At 46.0% G+C, this 16549-nt stretch overlaps 1 protein-coding gene across 1 annotated transcript in view; it reads right to left on the bottom strand.

The window, feature by feature from the left end:
• The window catches only part of PITPNC1 (phosphatidylinositol transfer protein cytoplasmic 1), a 252604-nt gene that overhangs the window by 119427 nt on the left and 116628 nt on the right, over window positions 1–16549 (bottom strand). The window contains exon 4 of the mRNA XM_045813945.2: window positions 3983–4131. Within this exon, the coding sequence (XP_045669901.1) occupies window positions 3983–4131 (149 nt within the window). The remainder of the gene's footprint in view (window positions 1–3982; window positions 4132–16549) is intronic.

The raw sequence follows: 16549 nt of genomic DNA, 5'->3' as shown, positions 1-16549 counted from the left end.
AGGAAGCGCCAAGATAAGAAACTGCCTCAACAGACACTGTCACAAAACTATCTCCTCTCCATCCCCCTAAAGCCCTGTTTATTTTTCGTAAAAGCCATTTGTTTTTCCAGAAGTGCCTTTTTCCCCCTCCCCTATTAAAATGATATATAAACCCTAACTTCAAATTGCCTATTTGAGTCTTGTTTGTCTGGGTGCTCCCCTGTACATCGGTGAATAAAACTCGGTCTTTTCTCCCATTCATCTGTTGGTTTCAGTTTAATTTGCAGATCCCACTGACAGAGCCTAAGTGGGCTGAGGGAAAGCTTTTCCTCCCTGACACCACACATGAGATGGACAGATGGAGTCACAAATGCTAGAACCAGTTAGCCTGGACCCTACTCTGATCAGAGGACAGGGCCATGTCTTACTTATTAAGGGATTCTCTCCAGTACCAGAACAATTTGTTATACATTGTAAGGTTCAATAAATATCCATTCGGTGAATTTCAATTATGAAGCAGTCTTGCCAACACAGGAGTCCCAAGACTTGTGCATGCAGGACATGATTAATGCAAAGGGGCTCCAGTCTGTATCAAAGTAATGGATTTGGTTTTCTTTTATGAATATGGAAATCTATCATATTATTTTATAGTATGTCACATATACATCTTTTCCTTTTTCTCTTACTAAGCCATAATCTCCCTAGTCCTAAGATATGTGCCATACTCTTCCAAATATTCCAAGAGCCTTTTAAATTATAAAATGATGGACCTGGTTCAGACTTCTGCAAAGGGAACAGAAGGTACTTTTCTCCTGGGCTTCGTTGGTCATTCACTTCTATATGCTGGAGGTAAGTCAGGACAATGTCTGCAACTTTCTTTGAGCATAAAAAATTAGGATTGAAAAGGATCTGAAAGGATGCCCAGTTTAACCACCTACTTGATGATGTTTGAATCTGCTTAAGGACAGCCCAATAAGTGGGTGCTATGCTCATATAACTGACTGTAAGGCACCCCACTGTGTTGTCATATGGCTCACATACTTACATTTCTTCCTTCAACTGAGCCTAGCCCTATTCTCCTGGCGTTCTCACCCCTTGATCTTGGTCCAACTGGTCCGTCTGAGGTCTTATAGAATACACAGGTCTAATTCTTTTCCTATCTGCCCACACCATTACACACCCTGGGTCCAGCTCTTCTAGGTTAAATGTCCTTGGTTTCTTCAGTCATTCTTCATATCACCTGGTAGCTAAAATCTTAAAACTCATATTAACAATTTTGAAAAAAATGAATAAGAAGAAAGGACTTGCCCTACCAGATTATTAAGGCACTTCATAAAGCTATAATAATTAGGAATTTCAGGATCCTACCCTCAAATTCTGTTTTTTTTTTTTGTTTTTATTTTTATGTCGTTTTTAAGAGGGAGACAGCATGTGCACATGTACAGGTGAATTCTTGTCCATTATTTAAATTCCACAAATAGGGGCTCCTGGGTGGCTCAGTCAGGTAAGCATCTGCCTTCAGCTCAGGTCATGGTCTCAGGGTTCTGGGATCAAGCCTCATGTCTGGCTCTCTGCTCAGCACAGAGTCTGCTTCTCCTTCTGCCCCTCCCCCGGAAATTTCACGAACATATCCCCAATTACTCATTATTAGTATTTTTGAAACATCCTACGCTCGTTCATATTTGTCCATATATTTATCAATTTGGGTTTTTTTAAAAGATTTTATTTATTTATTTGAGAAAGAGAGAGAGAGAGCACGAGCAGAGAGGAGGGGCAGAGGGAGAGGGAGAAGCAGGCTCCCTGCTGAGAGGGGCTCGATTCCCAACCTGAGCAGAAGACAGACACTTAACCAAACACCCAGGTGCCCCTCAATTTCCTTGTTTCTTATTACCTCTAGCTCCTCCCCTCCTTCTTGGGTTCAATTTCCTTTTACTTCAAGTACAACCTTCAGTAGTTTTGTAAACATGTGCCTCTCTTGGTACTCGACCGTCAAGAATGATTTTTGTGCACGACTCTCAGCTTCCCCTCCCTTTTGCAGGGGCCCAAAGTCACATTTCCTGTCCCTTTACGGGCATGCCATCCCCCTACATGTCAGTTCTGACTTATCCCAGCTTCCTGAGCATTAGCTCATCTGCTTGCCATTCTGGTTTGTGTTTCCTCTTTATTTCTTGTACCTAAGGATTTCCCTTTCTTTGTTTTGAGCTCGGCTTTATATTGTTATATTTCATCCTGTGTTTGTCATAGGAGGTGGGGGGGAGGGTCCACATTAATCTTTTTAGTTTCTATTACTGGAAGTCCAGATATTCTATTTATAACAAATTTCCCTCTTACTAATGTTTATTATTCTCCTTTAAAATAAACATCATATATTTTGATAGAGAAAACAGACATGACAGAGACAGCTGGACACTTCTTGCTCTGTTTCAGGAAAAGATATAAAGTTTTCTAAAGAAATTTTTTTGAATTTGGTACATAGGGAACATTCCCTAAGTCATAACTTGAGAAAAGGCAATCATCTGCCAAAAAATGGATTTTCCCATAGGTCTCTATCTATTTTCTTACATCACTCTCACTTCTGTTTGTTCTACAGAGGTGATTCCTGCTCAATATTTGATCTTCACCCTCCACGCTAAGAATGCCAAAGCAGCATCTTGAGAAACAGGTCTCTGCAAGGAAGTCATCCTCAGGCCAGTCCCAGAGCTCAGCTACTCTTGCAAATTAGCAGCTGGCTAGAGGCTGAACTGGTTCCAAATCCTGGGAATTCACAGCCCCTAATAGATGAACAAGATCAATCTCATTTGCATTTCATCGTGACTCAGGAATTCCCTGATCCTGCATTCCTGGGTAGATTAAAACGAGTCAGTTTAATCAGCCCAAGACCTCCGCTGTCAGGATACTGGCCTGAGAGATTTCCATACACCTTAGTGACGGGACCCAAATGCTCCCATCAAGAGGGAATAGCCCACTTCAGCCTGCTGGAAGAATCCCCAATACAGCTCCTCTCAGAAATGTCTCATGGTCAAGGCACAGAGAATGGATAAATATTCACGAGTATCAGTGACTAAATGGAGGCACTGTCCAGTTATTATGTTGGAAATGCGTTCTCAATAATCACATATGGGCCAAGAGGAGAAGCCATAGGTGAGGGTAAACAGTATGCACAGAAATGATAGCAAAGGCCAACCAGTCACATGCTGCTTCACTGAAGCAAACAGTCCACTTCAATAAAATGTGTGACTCTACAAATGTCCTCACCTGGAAGAGAACAACGGAAAAAGACGGGCTGGAAGAGGGTCGAGGGTGGGGAGAAGATCAGACAAGCCCCAATAATCAACTATGCCATTAATGATAAGAAAACAGCAAGAGAGTAAAGGATATACTTTGCGAAGCATAAATGGCAGTCCTGATGAGTGCTGGTTTATAATCCTTGATTCTTTACCCTTCCAAAGGAGCAATGACAAACTCTACCTTGGGAAGGCTGGGTCCCCTTGAGAAATGGAAACCTCAGCACTGCGTATCACTCTGGTCACAGGTGGCCCTTCACTGTGTCAGTTCCCTTGGCGAACACCTGAGGGGTGGTCGCTCGGCAGGAAGTGGAACGCTTACCAAGTCAAGGCCCCAGTGGCACACCACCATCTTTGGCACTTCTCTACAACATGCAGGTGAAGTCACCTCTTTCCCTCTGCGAGCACTGAACCAGGGGGAGAAGACAAAGTCCTGTATTCCTTAAGACCGGGTTTCATCTTAACATGTTATCCAAGGGGCAGGAAATTAAGAGGAAAGTCCTCCTACTGAAAATGCGATTGAAGAACGATTTTGCAGAACGCAGGGGATTCTGGTTTTGGAAGCAACTAGACTGGTGGCTGCAGAGGCGCAGATGTGGTGACTTTCCAAGTCACCTTTTTATCCCAGACCCAGCCTCCACCCCAGCCGTCGGGGTGTGCTGGAAGGCTCCTGTGTGGTGGGAGGGCCCGAAAGCGGAGGGCCCGCTGCCATGACTCACCTGTTGAGATACACCCGCTTCTCGGTGAACTGCCCGTTGCCATGGTGAGGATCCTCAAAGGGCTCATTCTGGACGACCTCCACCCCTTCTCCTCGGTCGCTCTGTTCATGGCTGTGCTTGCTGATCATATACAGCTGTCCGATTCTGTACTACAAAACACACGGTGACAGAGAGGTCAGTCCCACTGCTCGCCGTCACCCCCACCCCCTTCCACGGCGCCGCAAGCTGCGACAGTCAGCACTTTCTGCCAGAAAAAGAAGGCAGACACGGGGGCCTGGTGTTATGTTTCCTCCAGAGAGAGGAGGAGAACCAGTTGTGAGTCGAGTGTAGATACGGCATGTTCCTGTGAACAGTTTGCATCGCCAAGGTGACGCTCACCGGGGTGGCTGGCACACTCAGGACTGGCAGCCCCCCAACCCACGGGCAGCAACAGGAAGGCCGGAGCACCGGAGTCCCCCCATTCCACTCTGGCCCTACCGGGTTAAATGGCACGAAAGTCCTATTTTGTTTGGACAACAAACAGGCCAGGATGTGATATTTCTATAGCCCTTTTCTGCCTCATTAACTGCACTATCGGTCACAAAGGGGTTAGATGTCACCTATCTCTTCCGTCACCTCTCTCCAACTCTCCAAGTCTCCTGAAGTGTCTTGGCCCCTAGAACAGCAGTTCTCAAGGGTGGCTCAACATTAGAATCACCTGGAAGCTTTAACAGACTCCGACTGACCAGGTCCCACCATGAATGGAAACTACATTCCCGAGACTGACGCACAATGATGAAAGTCTATGGCGTCTTTAACTCCTTTCTGTCCAATTCCGCCCACAGTGTAGAGCCTTCCAGCCTGAGGGCCCAGAAGCCACACGTACTTACAGGAAAATCATAATATGGAGCAATAGACAACGTCAACATTCTCTGCCCTGTCTGCATTCGTGAGCTGTTCTACGCTCCCTCCTGCCTCTCTGAGAGCCCCAGGGCCCATAGGCCTGTCTTCCCCCAGTGAACTTTCAAAGTGGCAAAACTAATTTGATGGAGAAAATAGAGAGGCAGAGAGAGAGGAAGGAGGGAGTGAAACGACTTTTGCAAGAGGGATGTCTGCTCGGAGCCAGGAGGCAGGACGATGCCCCCCTGCTGTGGTCCTTCCCATGGATTTGGTGTGAAGAACCACACACATGTGTCACATCATCAAGGCCCCTGCGAAAGGGGAAAGGGGCCTGAGTCTGCAATGAAATAATGACGGGTTGTTATAGGTTGTTTCCCAAGGAGCCCAGGCCAGCAGGGATGCAGGTCTACTGTCTGTGCATAAGAGAGAGAAATAACCTATTTTTGAGAGAGAGAAATAAACTTTAAATTACGGGGGCAGGTGAAATGGACAGATCAACAGTGCAGTCAGTTCTAAGACTGAGAGGACACACACCTCCAAAGGTCCCTCTTTCATTGTGAGGCAGGTGCAGGGAGGGGAGTGTGAAGAAAATTCAAAAGCCTCTGGTCTGAGGGCAGCCCTAGGGCCCAGGCCCAGTAACCATGACACAACCAACATAACCAGCAGCAGCATGGGCAGTGCTACCTGCCCCACACCCCTCCCCAGAATGATCTGCACTTAAAGTGCTTCCAACGCGAGTGTGTACGCGTGTGCACGTGCATGGATGGGCTGCACACACTCTGGGGAAGAGGGAGTGCTGATGATAAGAGCAGGAAAGGGAGAGAGAGAAATCAAAGATAAAAATCTATCTTTGAATTTATTTTCAAACAGAAGCTTGACCTGCTTCCCCTTAGTAAGTGTTGCTCTTACTTTTGCTCATGAAGACTAACTAGGACCCTTTCAAGAAGGAAGAAAGTGGGGCGCCTGGGTGGTTCAGTAGGTTAAGCGTCCGACTCTTGCTTTTGGGTCAGGTCATGATCTTGGGGTCCTGAGATCGAGCCCCACGTCGGGCTCTGCACTGAGCGTGGAGGCTGCTTGAGATTCGCTCTCCTTCTGCCCCTCCCCCCATTCACACACTCTTTCAAAAAAAACAAAAAGAAGAAGAAGAAGAAGGACGACAGTAAGAAAAAGTTTACAGACTGGGGATTCTTGCGATACACCTGTGAGATCACACTCCACCTTACACAGGTGGGCACACGAGCCTCTAACAGGAAGGATGCTCGGCTGCCCAGGGGCTGGCGACCACACTGGCAGTTGCTTTGTCCTTGGTGTTCAAAAAACAAGTGTTGGCCTACAATGGAATATCATTTAGCCATAAAAAGAAATGAAGTACTGATACTGATACTGCTTAATGGGTGTTATGGGTTGAACTGTGTTTCCCCCAAATCCTATGCTGAAGTCCCAGTACCTCAAAGGGTGACCTTGTTTGGAGACAGAGTCTTTACAAAGGTCATTAAGTTAAAATGAAGTCATTAGGGTGGGCACTAATCAATAGGACCGATGTCCTTACCCACAGGGGCAAGTTGGACACAAGACACGCAAGGAAAGAAGACAGCGTGGAGCGGCGTGGGGAGAAGACAGCCATCTCTAAGCCAAGGACTGACAGAATAGCGGCTTCCCTTACAGCCTTCAGGAGGAACCAACTCTGCCTGCTGCACGTGATCCTGGCCTTCCGGCGTCCGCAGCCACAAGGCTATCAGATTCTGGTTGTTCAATCTCCCAGTCTGTGGTGTTGTTATGGACGTCCTAGCAAACGAATACAAGGGGCACAGGGTTTCCTTTGGAGGGGATGATCATGTCCTGGTTCTGGATAAAGGTGCTGGTTGGCACAACACGGGGGACGTACCAGGTGCCACTGACCTGAACTTAACGTGATGAATTTTATGGGATGTGACTTTCACCTCAATTTTTTTTGCTTTAAAAAAGTGTTGGTTGACTCTGCTTCTGACGCAGATACCCCTAAAACCAAAATCCCATCAAGGGCTATAGTGGTGGGGGGGGGGGTTGGCAGAAGGGACAGGTCTACCACTGGATGGTCTTTAGGAGCTCCAGCCCACTCACGTATGAAAGATGTATGGCATCAAGGACAATGCATGACCCAGAAGGGCCATTAGCCAGACGCAAGTCAGCCCTGGCTCGAGTGCTTCCCACTCTGTGGAGAAGGGAATGGGACGAGGCAGCCGGCAGCTGATTCACCAGCGGCCAGGGAAGGGCCTGGCTGCGCAACCTCATTGATCATTCCAGCGGCTCCTGAATGAGCCAGTGCGGGGCAGACGTTGGCCTTAGCTCACCGAGATAACGTCAGTCTGGGGGCGACCGACAGACGCTGGATGCAGTAACATAGGTGACATTACTGAGGGTGGCGGGACACTCAAGGCCAGACGCAGAGATGGTCAAGGGCTCAGCAGCTGTCACTCCTTTCCCTCCCAAGCACATCAGGCCTGCTCTGCGGGTTGTAGCCATCTGAGCTAGGCCATCCAGAAGCAGAGGTTTTGTTCTTGTTTTTAAACCACAAATTAACTCACAGACACATGCATTAAGCAGTTTCTCGGTGACAGGGTAGACGGCAGGACAGAGACAGCCCTTGAACCATCTATCTCAAAATCTCCAGGGATACTCCTCAAAATGTTGGATCCCAGGCCATCCAGACCCTGGGGGAGAGGGAAGTTGGGGGCCTGGCTAGAACGCACACAAAATGCTGAGAGCCACTGGGGTCAATGCAGTGAAGGCATTCATCAGCACGTGCTCAGCACCATATGGTGCCGAAGCCAAAATGTTCCATCTTTAGGGGGCCTGCCTTTTCTTTCCTCTTTAATATTCATTTTTTGCAAAGCTCTATCCCTAGTTTAGTGAAAATACCACATTCCTCATCACCATCTCCAAACAAAGTTGTATGGCAAAGGAAGGTGCAAAATACATAGGTTCCAAAGGGCTCTTAAAACGTTGAAGCCAGAGGGGCACCTGGGTGGCTCAGTCAGTTAAGAGCCTGCCTTCAGCTCAGGTAACAACCCCAGGGACCTGGGATCAAGCTCCGTGTTGGGCTCCCTGATCAGTGGGGAATCTGCTTCTCCCTCTGCTGCTCACCCTGCTTGTGCTCTCTCTCTCTCAAATAAATAAATAAATAAAATCTTGAAGGAAAAATTAAAAGACTTTGAAGCCAGAGAACAGATAACAGATCTGATGGCTTCATGATCACAATGACTTCCAAATGAGGAGACTGAGTCTCAGACAGGGGCGACGTTCTTGGGGCCATGCAGCAGAGCTGGGATTTGAACACCACAGGGTCTGTACTGTTTCTTCACTACCCAATTCCAGCCCTTATTTCTCTGACAGGCGAATGGCTTTCACAAATCTAGGCCTCACTATGATTTTGAAAAAGGGAATAGTTGGGAGCCACTGCCTCTGAACTTTGCTATTTCAGAAGCTGAACAAGTCTGAGATCATGTGAAAGATCAAAGTTGTTTAAACTGTGCCCACATATGGAACAGTGGAGCAATTATGCTCTAACTTTGTAAAATCGATTGTTATAATTCCAGAGTTTGGGTAATCATCATTACAGGCAATCACGATTAGAGACAGCTCCGCGCTGCAGGGCTGAGCCTCCATGTGAGCCATCATCAGAACAGCTACCCCAAATAATTATCTCCATAGTCAAAAAACATCATGGGGATTCAGATCTTTCCCACTTGCACACAGCGCTGCATGTCTGAGAGAGCTGCAAAACTTGAGGAAAGGCACAGTTGCATAAATGTGCCTGGGGAAGCCGAGCACTCTCATCAGTCGATACAACTGCAAACTCTGTGACTGGGCAAAACCAAGTTACTCAACATAGTTCAACCTCGGGGCACCTGGGTGGCTCATTCGGTTAAGCGTCCAACTCTTGATTTCACCTCCAGTTGTAATCTCAGGGTTGTGAGATCGGAGCCCCGCGCCAGGCACTGCACTCAGTGGGGAGTCTGCTCGTGATTTTCTCTCTCTCCCTCTGGCCCTCCACCCCGACTGTCTCTCTCTTTCAAATAAATACACAAATCTTAAAAAAAAAAAAAAAAATACAGTTCGACCTCAAACCTTGATGTTAGAAAAGGTGACCCTAAGCCAGAACTCCTGAGTATATGGGTTATTAATAGAGCAACACCAAAAACTGAGACATCATCCTTGCCACAAGTATTGGACCCCACATTTTAGGCTCCATAGAATCCCAAACTATGACTGATTTTCACTTAATTGGCCAACCCCAAGTGCTGAACTTCAGAGATCTCTGTGAGGCCAGGCTCTCATATTTCCCCATCTTAAAGAACCAAGGCAGTGGGGGGGAAGGGGGGTCTTCCTTCCAATCAATTCCTATGTCCTCCCTTCCTGTCCCCTTTCTCTGCCTCCATTGGTCCTAATAACATTTCTAAACATCAGGATGACAAAAGTGGAGGCAATGCTTTGTAATAAACGTTACCTACTCTGGTTGAAGTTATTCCCCGAAGATATGACTCAGTACATCCAAGGGGCCCCGGACCCGGAATCAAAATGTACATCTACTTTTGCTTTTGCCATCAAAACGGATGGATGCCACATAACCTAATAATCACGGAGAGACATCTGTCCCTCTGACTTAACACGATATCATGCATTTTTCCATCTGTGAAATGGGCGCGATTCCTGCCTGTCTCTCTGGCTGTGTGGACAGAGGAACAAGCAGGAGGTGATAAAATCTGGCGCTCTATGACGTTTGCCACATTATTCACACTACTATTCATGCTTTTGTCAAAATTCTTCCCGCTTTCTCCACTCTCAATACATGGGCCTCAAAGCACACTGACGCATCTGCCTCGTGACGTGCAAAATGCCCACTGAAAAGAGAGTCTGAAATGTTTTATCTTCAGGTGCATTGCAGTCTTCGCGCCAAGTGGTGCCAAAATTGTAATTACACCCAGGGAAGGAGATACGATGAGTCTAGCTTTTAACAACCTCCTCTCAGAACGCTAGGGGCTAGAGCTGGCTGTTTTCTATAACCCAGAGCACAGCTAAGACACCAGGACAAATGTTTTAGGCCAGTGGTTTGCAAACTATGCAGGTTGGTGCTTTCTTTCCTTTTTCTTTTCTTTTCTTTTCTTTCTTCATTCATTCATTCATTCATTCATTCATTCATTCATTCATTCATTTAGGGGTGCTTGTTTTTTACATAAAACTTTCATGGAACACAGCTCTGTCCATTCATTCCATAGCGACTTCCACCATAAAGCAGCAGAGTTGAAACGGTATGGCCTGCAAAGTTAAAAAAATTTACTAGCCAACCCTTACAGACAAAAGCTGCTGCCTCCTGTTCTAGTTCACTGGTACTTAGTCCAGTCTGGGCCAGCCTTAGCTGTTCACCGAGACCTGTGCTGTCTGGCATGGTATCCACGTGTCTACTGGGCACTTGGAACGTGGCCTGTGCTGTGGAGGGGCTGAATTTTAAATTGTCTTTCACTTTAATTAATTTAAATTTTAAAACTGACACTTGATTCGGCTATTAGAAAACTTTGGGGTTGAAACATCTTGGGTATGTGAATCTACGTTGTCAGCTGGAAATTTTTATGAAATTTAAATTCAGATCAGATGTGTCCGATTGAAATTTAGAATCCGATTTGGGATTGCTGCACGTGTAAAATACACACTGGATTTTGAAGGCTTAGTAACAACAACAAAACATGCTTTTACACATAATCTGTATGTTGATTACATATCGAAATGGTAGTATTTTGGATACACTGGGTAACTGTAATCTATTCTTAAAATGAACCTCACCTGTGGGGTGCCTTGGTGGCTCGGTCAGTTGAACGTCTGCCTTTGGCTCAGGTCATCGTCTCGGTCCTGGGATGGAGCCCTGCTTCCAGCTCCCCTCTCAATGCAGAGTCTGCTTGGCAGGAAGTCTGCTTCTCCCTCTGCCCCTCCCCCTACTCATGCTCCCTCTCTCTCTCAAATGAATAAATAAAATCTTTTAAAAATTTAACTTCACCTGTTTCTTCTTACTTTAACATGGCTACTGGAAAATTATGAATTATTTATGTGGCTTGCATTTGTGCCTCCCATATTTCTGCTGGATGGTGCTGGTCCAGACCCTCATCTAGACCAACAGGGACTAAGAGTCAGGCCATGATACCACACCAAGACTTCGGAAGCTGGCTGGTCGGGCAAGCATTTCCATGTATGTCCAAGCTAACGAGGTGGAGCACTGACAATTAGGAATACATTTGGAGACGCTTTCCTTTTCTGAGGACTGGCGATTTACCCGGGCTCTGGAGAGGTGATAATTGCTCACAGTGTGCTATGGTGGAAAGCACCAGGGTTTTAAAATCGAAACCTGGAGTCCAAGTCCTGATGTGGCCTTTGATTAGTTCTATAACCATAGACTATTTATTTATCTGAGCCACAGTTTCTGATCATTAAAATGGGACCAACAAAATACCTCACAGGATATAGTGAGAATCAAATGAGGAACAATTTACAAATTAAAATGCTTTGTAAAATATAAAATTGTACACAAACCACCATAGCCATTGCTCTTTCTGTTGGGCAACGCAGTGAACTGGGTCTTGAGCTCTGTTTACTCATTTCCCTGTTACGCTACAGTCTCGTAAGGGACGCGAAAACAAGGCATTGCCGCACACCTGTATGACTCGGAACACCAAAGAGGACTGGACCATCTGCCCAAGATTATCTTTTCCTTCTGTAAAAATCTGAGTAGATGGTAGTCAGATTGAACGCCTCCCCAGTGTAAAAAAGCCTGGGAACCTCCACTTACATGAGGTACCTAGAGGAGTCAAGTTCACAGAGATAGAAGAAGAATGGCGGTTGCCAGGGGGGGAATAGGAGGTCAGTGTGTAACATTCTGGAGACAGATGGTGGTGACGGTTGCCACAACACTGTGAATGCACTCAATGCCACCAAACTGTACACTTACAAATGGTTAAGATGGTCAGTTTTACGGGATATCTACTTTAGCTCAATTGTTTTTATGTTTCTATTTAAATTCCAGTAGACTTAACCTACAGTGTAATATTAGTTTCAAGTGTACAATATACTGATTCAACACTTCAATAAAACACCTGGTGTGCTCATCGTGACATGTGTACTCCTTCATTCCCGTCACCTATTTACCCAGTCCCATACCCTCATCACAGTTCTTTTTTTTTTTTTTAAAGATTTTATTTATTTATTTGACAGAGATAGAGACAGCCAGCGAGAGAGGGAACACAAGCAGGGGGAGTGGGAGAGGAAGAAGCAGGCTCATAGCGGAGGAGCCTGATGTGGGGCTCGATCCCAGAACGCCGGGATCACGCCCTGAGCCGAAGGCAGACGCTTAACCGCTGTGCCACCCAGGCGCCCCCCTCATCACAGTTCTTAAAAAAGCCTGGGAACGTGTCATTCTTCGTGAGTGTGGCTCACCTGCTTTGTATCCCAAGAGGGCCATCTATCAGTGATTCTATTTTTATCATTATGAAAAAAATTGTTTTTCCATTATGAAAATATTTTTTAAACAACAAGCAGGGGGAGGCGCAGACAGAGAGGGAGAAGCAGACTCCCTACTGAGCGGGGAGCCGGATACGGGACTGGATCCCAGGACCCTGCGATCATGACCTGAGCCAAAGGCAGGCGCTTAACTAACTGAGCCACCCAGACGCCCAATAACATGGTTTTGACTATGACATCTTACAAAGACCCTAACAGAAGGGAAAGAATGATTAACTGAATACAAACGCATGCTGACCTCACCATCCTCAACACGAGTCAACAAGAACACCAGCTCCTTACTGAACATGACCCTCACATTTCACGACCTTGCCCCTCCATTCGCTAGTCAGCCCGGCATTCTGCCAACGCTACAGGAAGAAAAATTCCAATTTCTTTGGGGAAGGCAGTATCTGTTTTTACTTCTAAGGGCTGGATCTGATTTGGGTCCTGCAAGGACACGACACGACTGCTAACCCCTTAGTCTTTCTGGCTCTCTGATTCAAGGTCCAGATTTCTCCATGTAGACAAGGAGGTTTCAAAAAAAAAAAAAAAAGGTGTAAGGTTCTCGGGTGTTTCGTCAGATCTCTCCCTGCCAGGTCAATAAACCACGAAAACCAATATCCGATCCCACAAAGAAAATACAAACCTGCAGCTCATATTTTCAAGATATCAGTGTATCATCACATATTTATCTTTTCTCCTGGATTTTTATAAGTAGCCCTCTGAGGTGTCTTGTTTACGTAATACCTGTGTCATTATGCCAGGGAGCAGGAATGAAAAAGCTGATAAAAAAAGATTTAGGAGCTGGGTTATAGACATTGAGTTCAAAAGAAAAGAAAAAAAGTCCCCCTTTTGTGACAAACTCGTATAAACAGCATCATACACCGATGCTTAACCCATCCCAAGTTTTGGACTGAACTGAATAGAAATAGAGCAATGTACCACTCAGGATAGTCTTTGTGCTGGTACAAGCGTAACTGTGACCCTGTCTGCCACAACCCTGCAAATCATTTCCAGGACACTCGGTGTACTCTACCCGCCCCGGTCCAGGAGGGTGACGACATTCTTTACAGTGTAGGAAAAGTAAGAGTGCACATTTGATCCGCTCCTTCCAACACTGGCTCGCCCTTGGGGTGGCATTCCAGCCCTGAGAATTCATTTGATGCCAATATTGAATAGCCCAACTGGTAAGATGCAGGATAGATCAGCTACGTTACAAGCATCGGCTAGAGCACGAGGCGTCATCCCTGCGTGTTTATAAATGAGAAGCTGAACGGATTAGCCATCATCGCATGCCAGGAAGAACCATTAAGAAAGGAAAGACAGGAAAGGCAAAACTCAACTCAAGACCACAGGGGTAGTTGGTCTTTATGGCAGAACGCGAGATTTCTCCATACAGTGGTTATGGGGACGTCTTAGTTCTAGACAGGCTCGTCCGTTCTGGTTTGTGCGATGAACAAGCATTCGGGGTGCGCCAGACCCAGCAGACATTGGGAGCAGAACTAGGAACAAGACAGACCTGGTCTCCGGTGAAGGGGAGGGTTTCCGTTGGGAGTTCCACCGTGAAGACATAAGGCTACGAGCTGCAAGAAACCTGGGCTTCTGTCGAAGCTATCAAACCATTTGCTGAGAAATGTGAAACCGACCGCAACTCAAGTAAATGGAGAGGTTTGGTGACAGGTCTGACCTTTAGAAAGCAATCAAGGCACTTGCGTTTACTGTAGAACATAAACCCACAGCCAATCACAAGACCAAAAAGGGGGGAAATGGAGATCGAGCTTTCCCAGGAAAAGTATCCTGCACCACCTCCGTGCTGCCCCCTTGTCAGTGCTCTTCTCCTTCACCTTGGTCTCATACTAACCAAAGGTATCTTCAGGGGACAGGTCTACCTACACTGCAGGCAGCAGGGGCTTTCCAGAATTGGAGTCCTTCCTTTTTGTGAACCCTATTATTGTGCCTATCAATCTTTTCGGAAAATGACCATTAGCATCCAGGGAAGCTATAGGATTAGCTAAAAGTAGAAATATACTTGCAGGAATGATAGCAATTAGTTTTCGTGTCCTCCAGACCTTTTGAGAACAGAAGGGCAGCTGAATGCAAAGAGAAGCACTTGTGTTTCATATACAATTGAACAATGGGAGTTCTCACTGTTTTGAAAGAGTTATTCAAGCCACTTCATGCCTAGAATAACATTGGAAGGTCACTGAACTCCTTTGCTTGCTTAAGTGCTAGCTGGCTCTGCGAGCTATCCAGCAATGCTGAGAGTTATGACCAGGTTCTATCTGGGGATCTAAGATTGGAAAGTTCCAGTATCTTTCTTCACCCCACTTGGGAGCGGAGGCCCCAGGTTTCACGTGCATGATACTTGCAGCCCTTAGGTAGCCAGCATTTGTAAGGCATGTGGCTGGTTGCAGGGAAGGAAGCCACCGTTCTCTTATAGCAATGGCAGCTTAAGGCTGTTTTGTCCTTGGTAAAAAACAGCAGATAATTGATAGAGAAGAGCAAACAGTTGTCAACTTCTGTTCTCCTGAGACTGTTAATGAAGACAGGCAAAACACAGTGAACTGGGTACAACGGCAGGAATTACTATATTAACAAATCTCTCTTCTGAGCTCCTCTTGTATTCTGGACTTATTCTAATGACCTGGAGAAATATTTTATCGACTGGTACTTTGAAGGCCAAGTGCTGGCCCTGTCTTCCCAGGGTCTACAGCTGGCAGCCTTCCGACTCTCTGCATATCCTCCTAAGGGAAGATGGGAATGAGTCCCCGAGGCAACGCCATGATGAAATTGAGTGTATCGTGTTTTCAAAGGGCTGGGAGAAAAGAGAACGTAGCAGACAAAAGGAGGAACAGGAAGTGTTGCTCTTCAGAGGATTTTTTATTTTTTATTTTTTTACTGTGGTAAAATATGCATAGCAAACTCGACCATTTTAACTATTTTTAAATGTACAATTCAGGGGTGATAAGTATATTCACAATGTTGTTTGACCATGACCACAACCCGTTGCCAAACTTTCTTACCATCTCAAAACAAAACTCCATACCTATTAGACAACTTTTTTTTTTTTTAAGATTTTATTTATTTGATAGAGACAGCCAGCGAGAGAGGGAACACAGGCAGGGGGAGTGGGAGAGGAAGAAGCAGGCTCCCAGCAGAGGACCCCAATATGGGGCTCAATCCCAGGACTCCAGGATCACGCCCTGAGTCGAAGGCAGACGCTTAACAACTGCGCCACCCAGGCGCCCCTAGACAACAACTTCTAATCCCTAACACCGCCCCCCACCCCGCCCCCCGCCAATGACCCCTAATCTCCTTCCTGTCTCTTTGGATTGGGCTATTGTAGGTACCTCATGTAAGTGCAATCACACAATATGTGTGTGTCCTTTTGTGTCTGGCTTACTTCACTTGGCATAATGTCCTCAAGGTTCATCCCTGCCGTGGCATCTGTCGGAATGTCCTTCATTTTGAAGGCTGAGTAATATTCTACTGTATGGATATACCACACTGTGTTGATCCATTCATCTGTGGAGGGGTATCTGGGTGGCTTCCACCCTTTGGCTATAACTCTGAGTGACTGTTACAAACACTGGTGTATAAGTAACCATTTGAGTCCCCACTTCTAATTCTTTTGAGTTGATACCTAGAAGTGGAATTACTCAGTCAACTCTAGGTTCTTTCTTGAATCTCTCTCTCCTGTACAGCTCATTTTAGGTGGTTTGTGGGCATCTCAGACTCTTCTTCCAAATAAGTACTGAGACAACCCTGGGAGAGATGTCAACCGTATGATTTGTTTAAACCAGAAATGTTTTAATCTGTAGACCCTTCTGGTGAAACACAGATGGGCTGAGATGGTGATGATTTAGGCTGGTGGAAGGTGTCCTTTGGAAATGCTCTGGTTGCAAATGTAAGATAAACTCAATGCAATAAACTCCTTTAAGTCAAAAAGGCCCCAACACATTCACAAACACTTCTGACTCTCTGTAAGCGAGCCACCAAGAGGCAGCCCTGAGTAATTACTCAGGGAGCTTGGTGGTGGGCTTGACCTGAAAAGACACTTCTATTTCTGTGACAGGAGCTATATTCAGCATTATTTTGATGGCCCAGGCAGGAATGTAGTAAATCTCAGAATCACCACGAAGAAGGCAGCCAACAGTCCTGAGA

Source organism: Ursus americanus, chromosome 23, assembly GCF_024610735.1.
Source record: "Ursus americanus isolate L20-20 chromosome 23, mUrsAme1.1.p, whole genome shotgun sequence".
Classification (NCBI taxonomy): domain Eukaryota; kingdom Metazoa; phylum Chordata; class Mammalia; order Carnivora; family Ursidae; genus Ursus; species Ursus americanus.
This window is presented reverse-complemented; position numbering and strand designations above follow the sequence as displayed.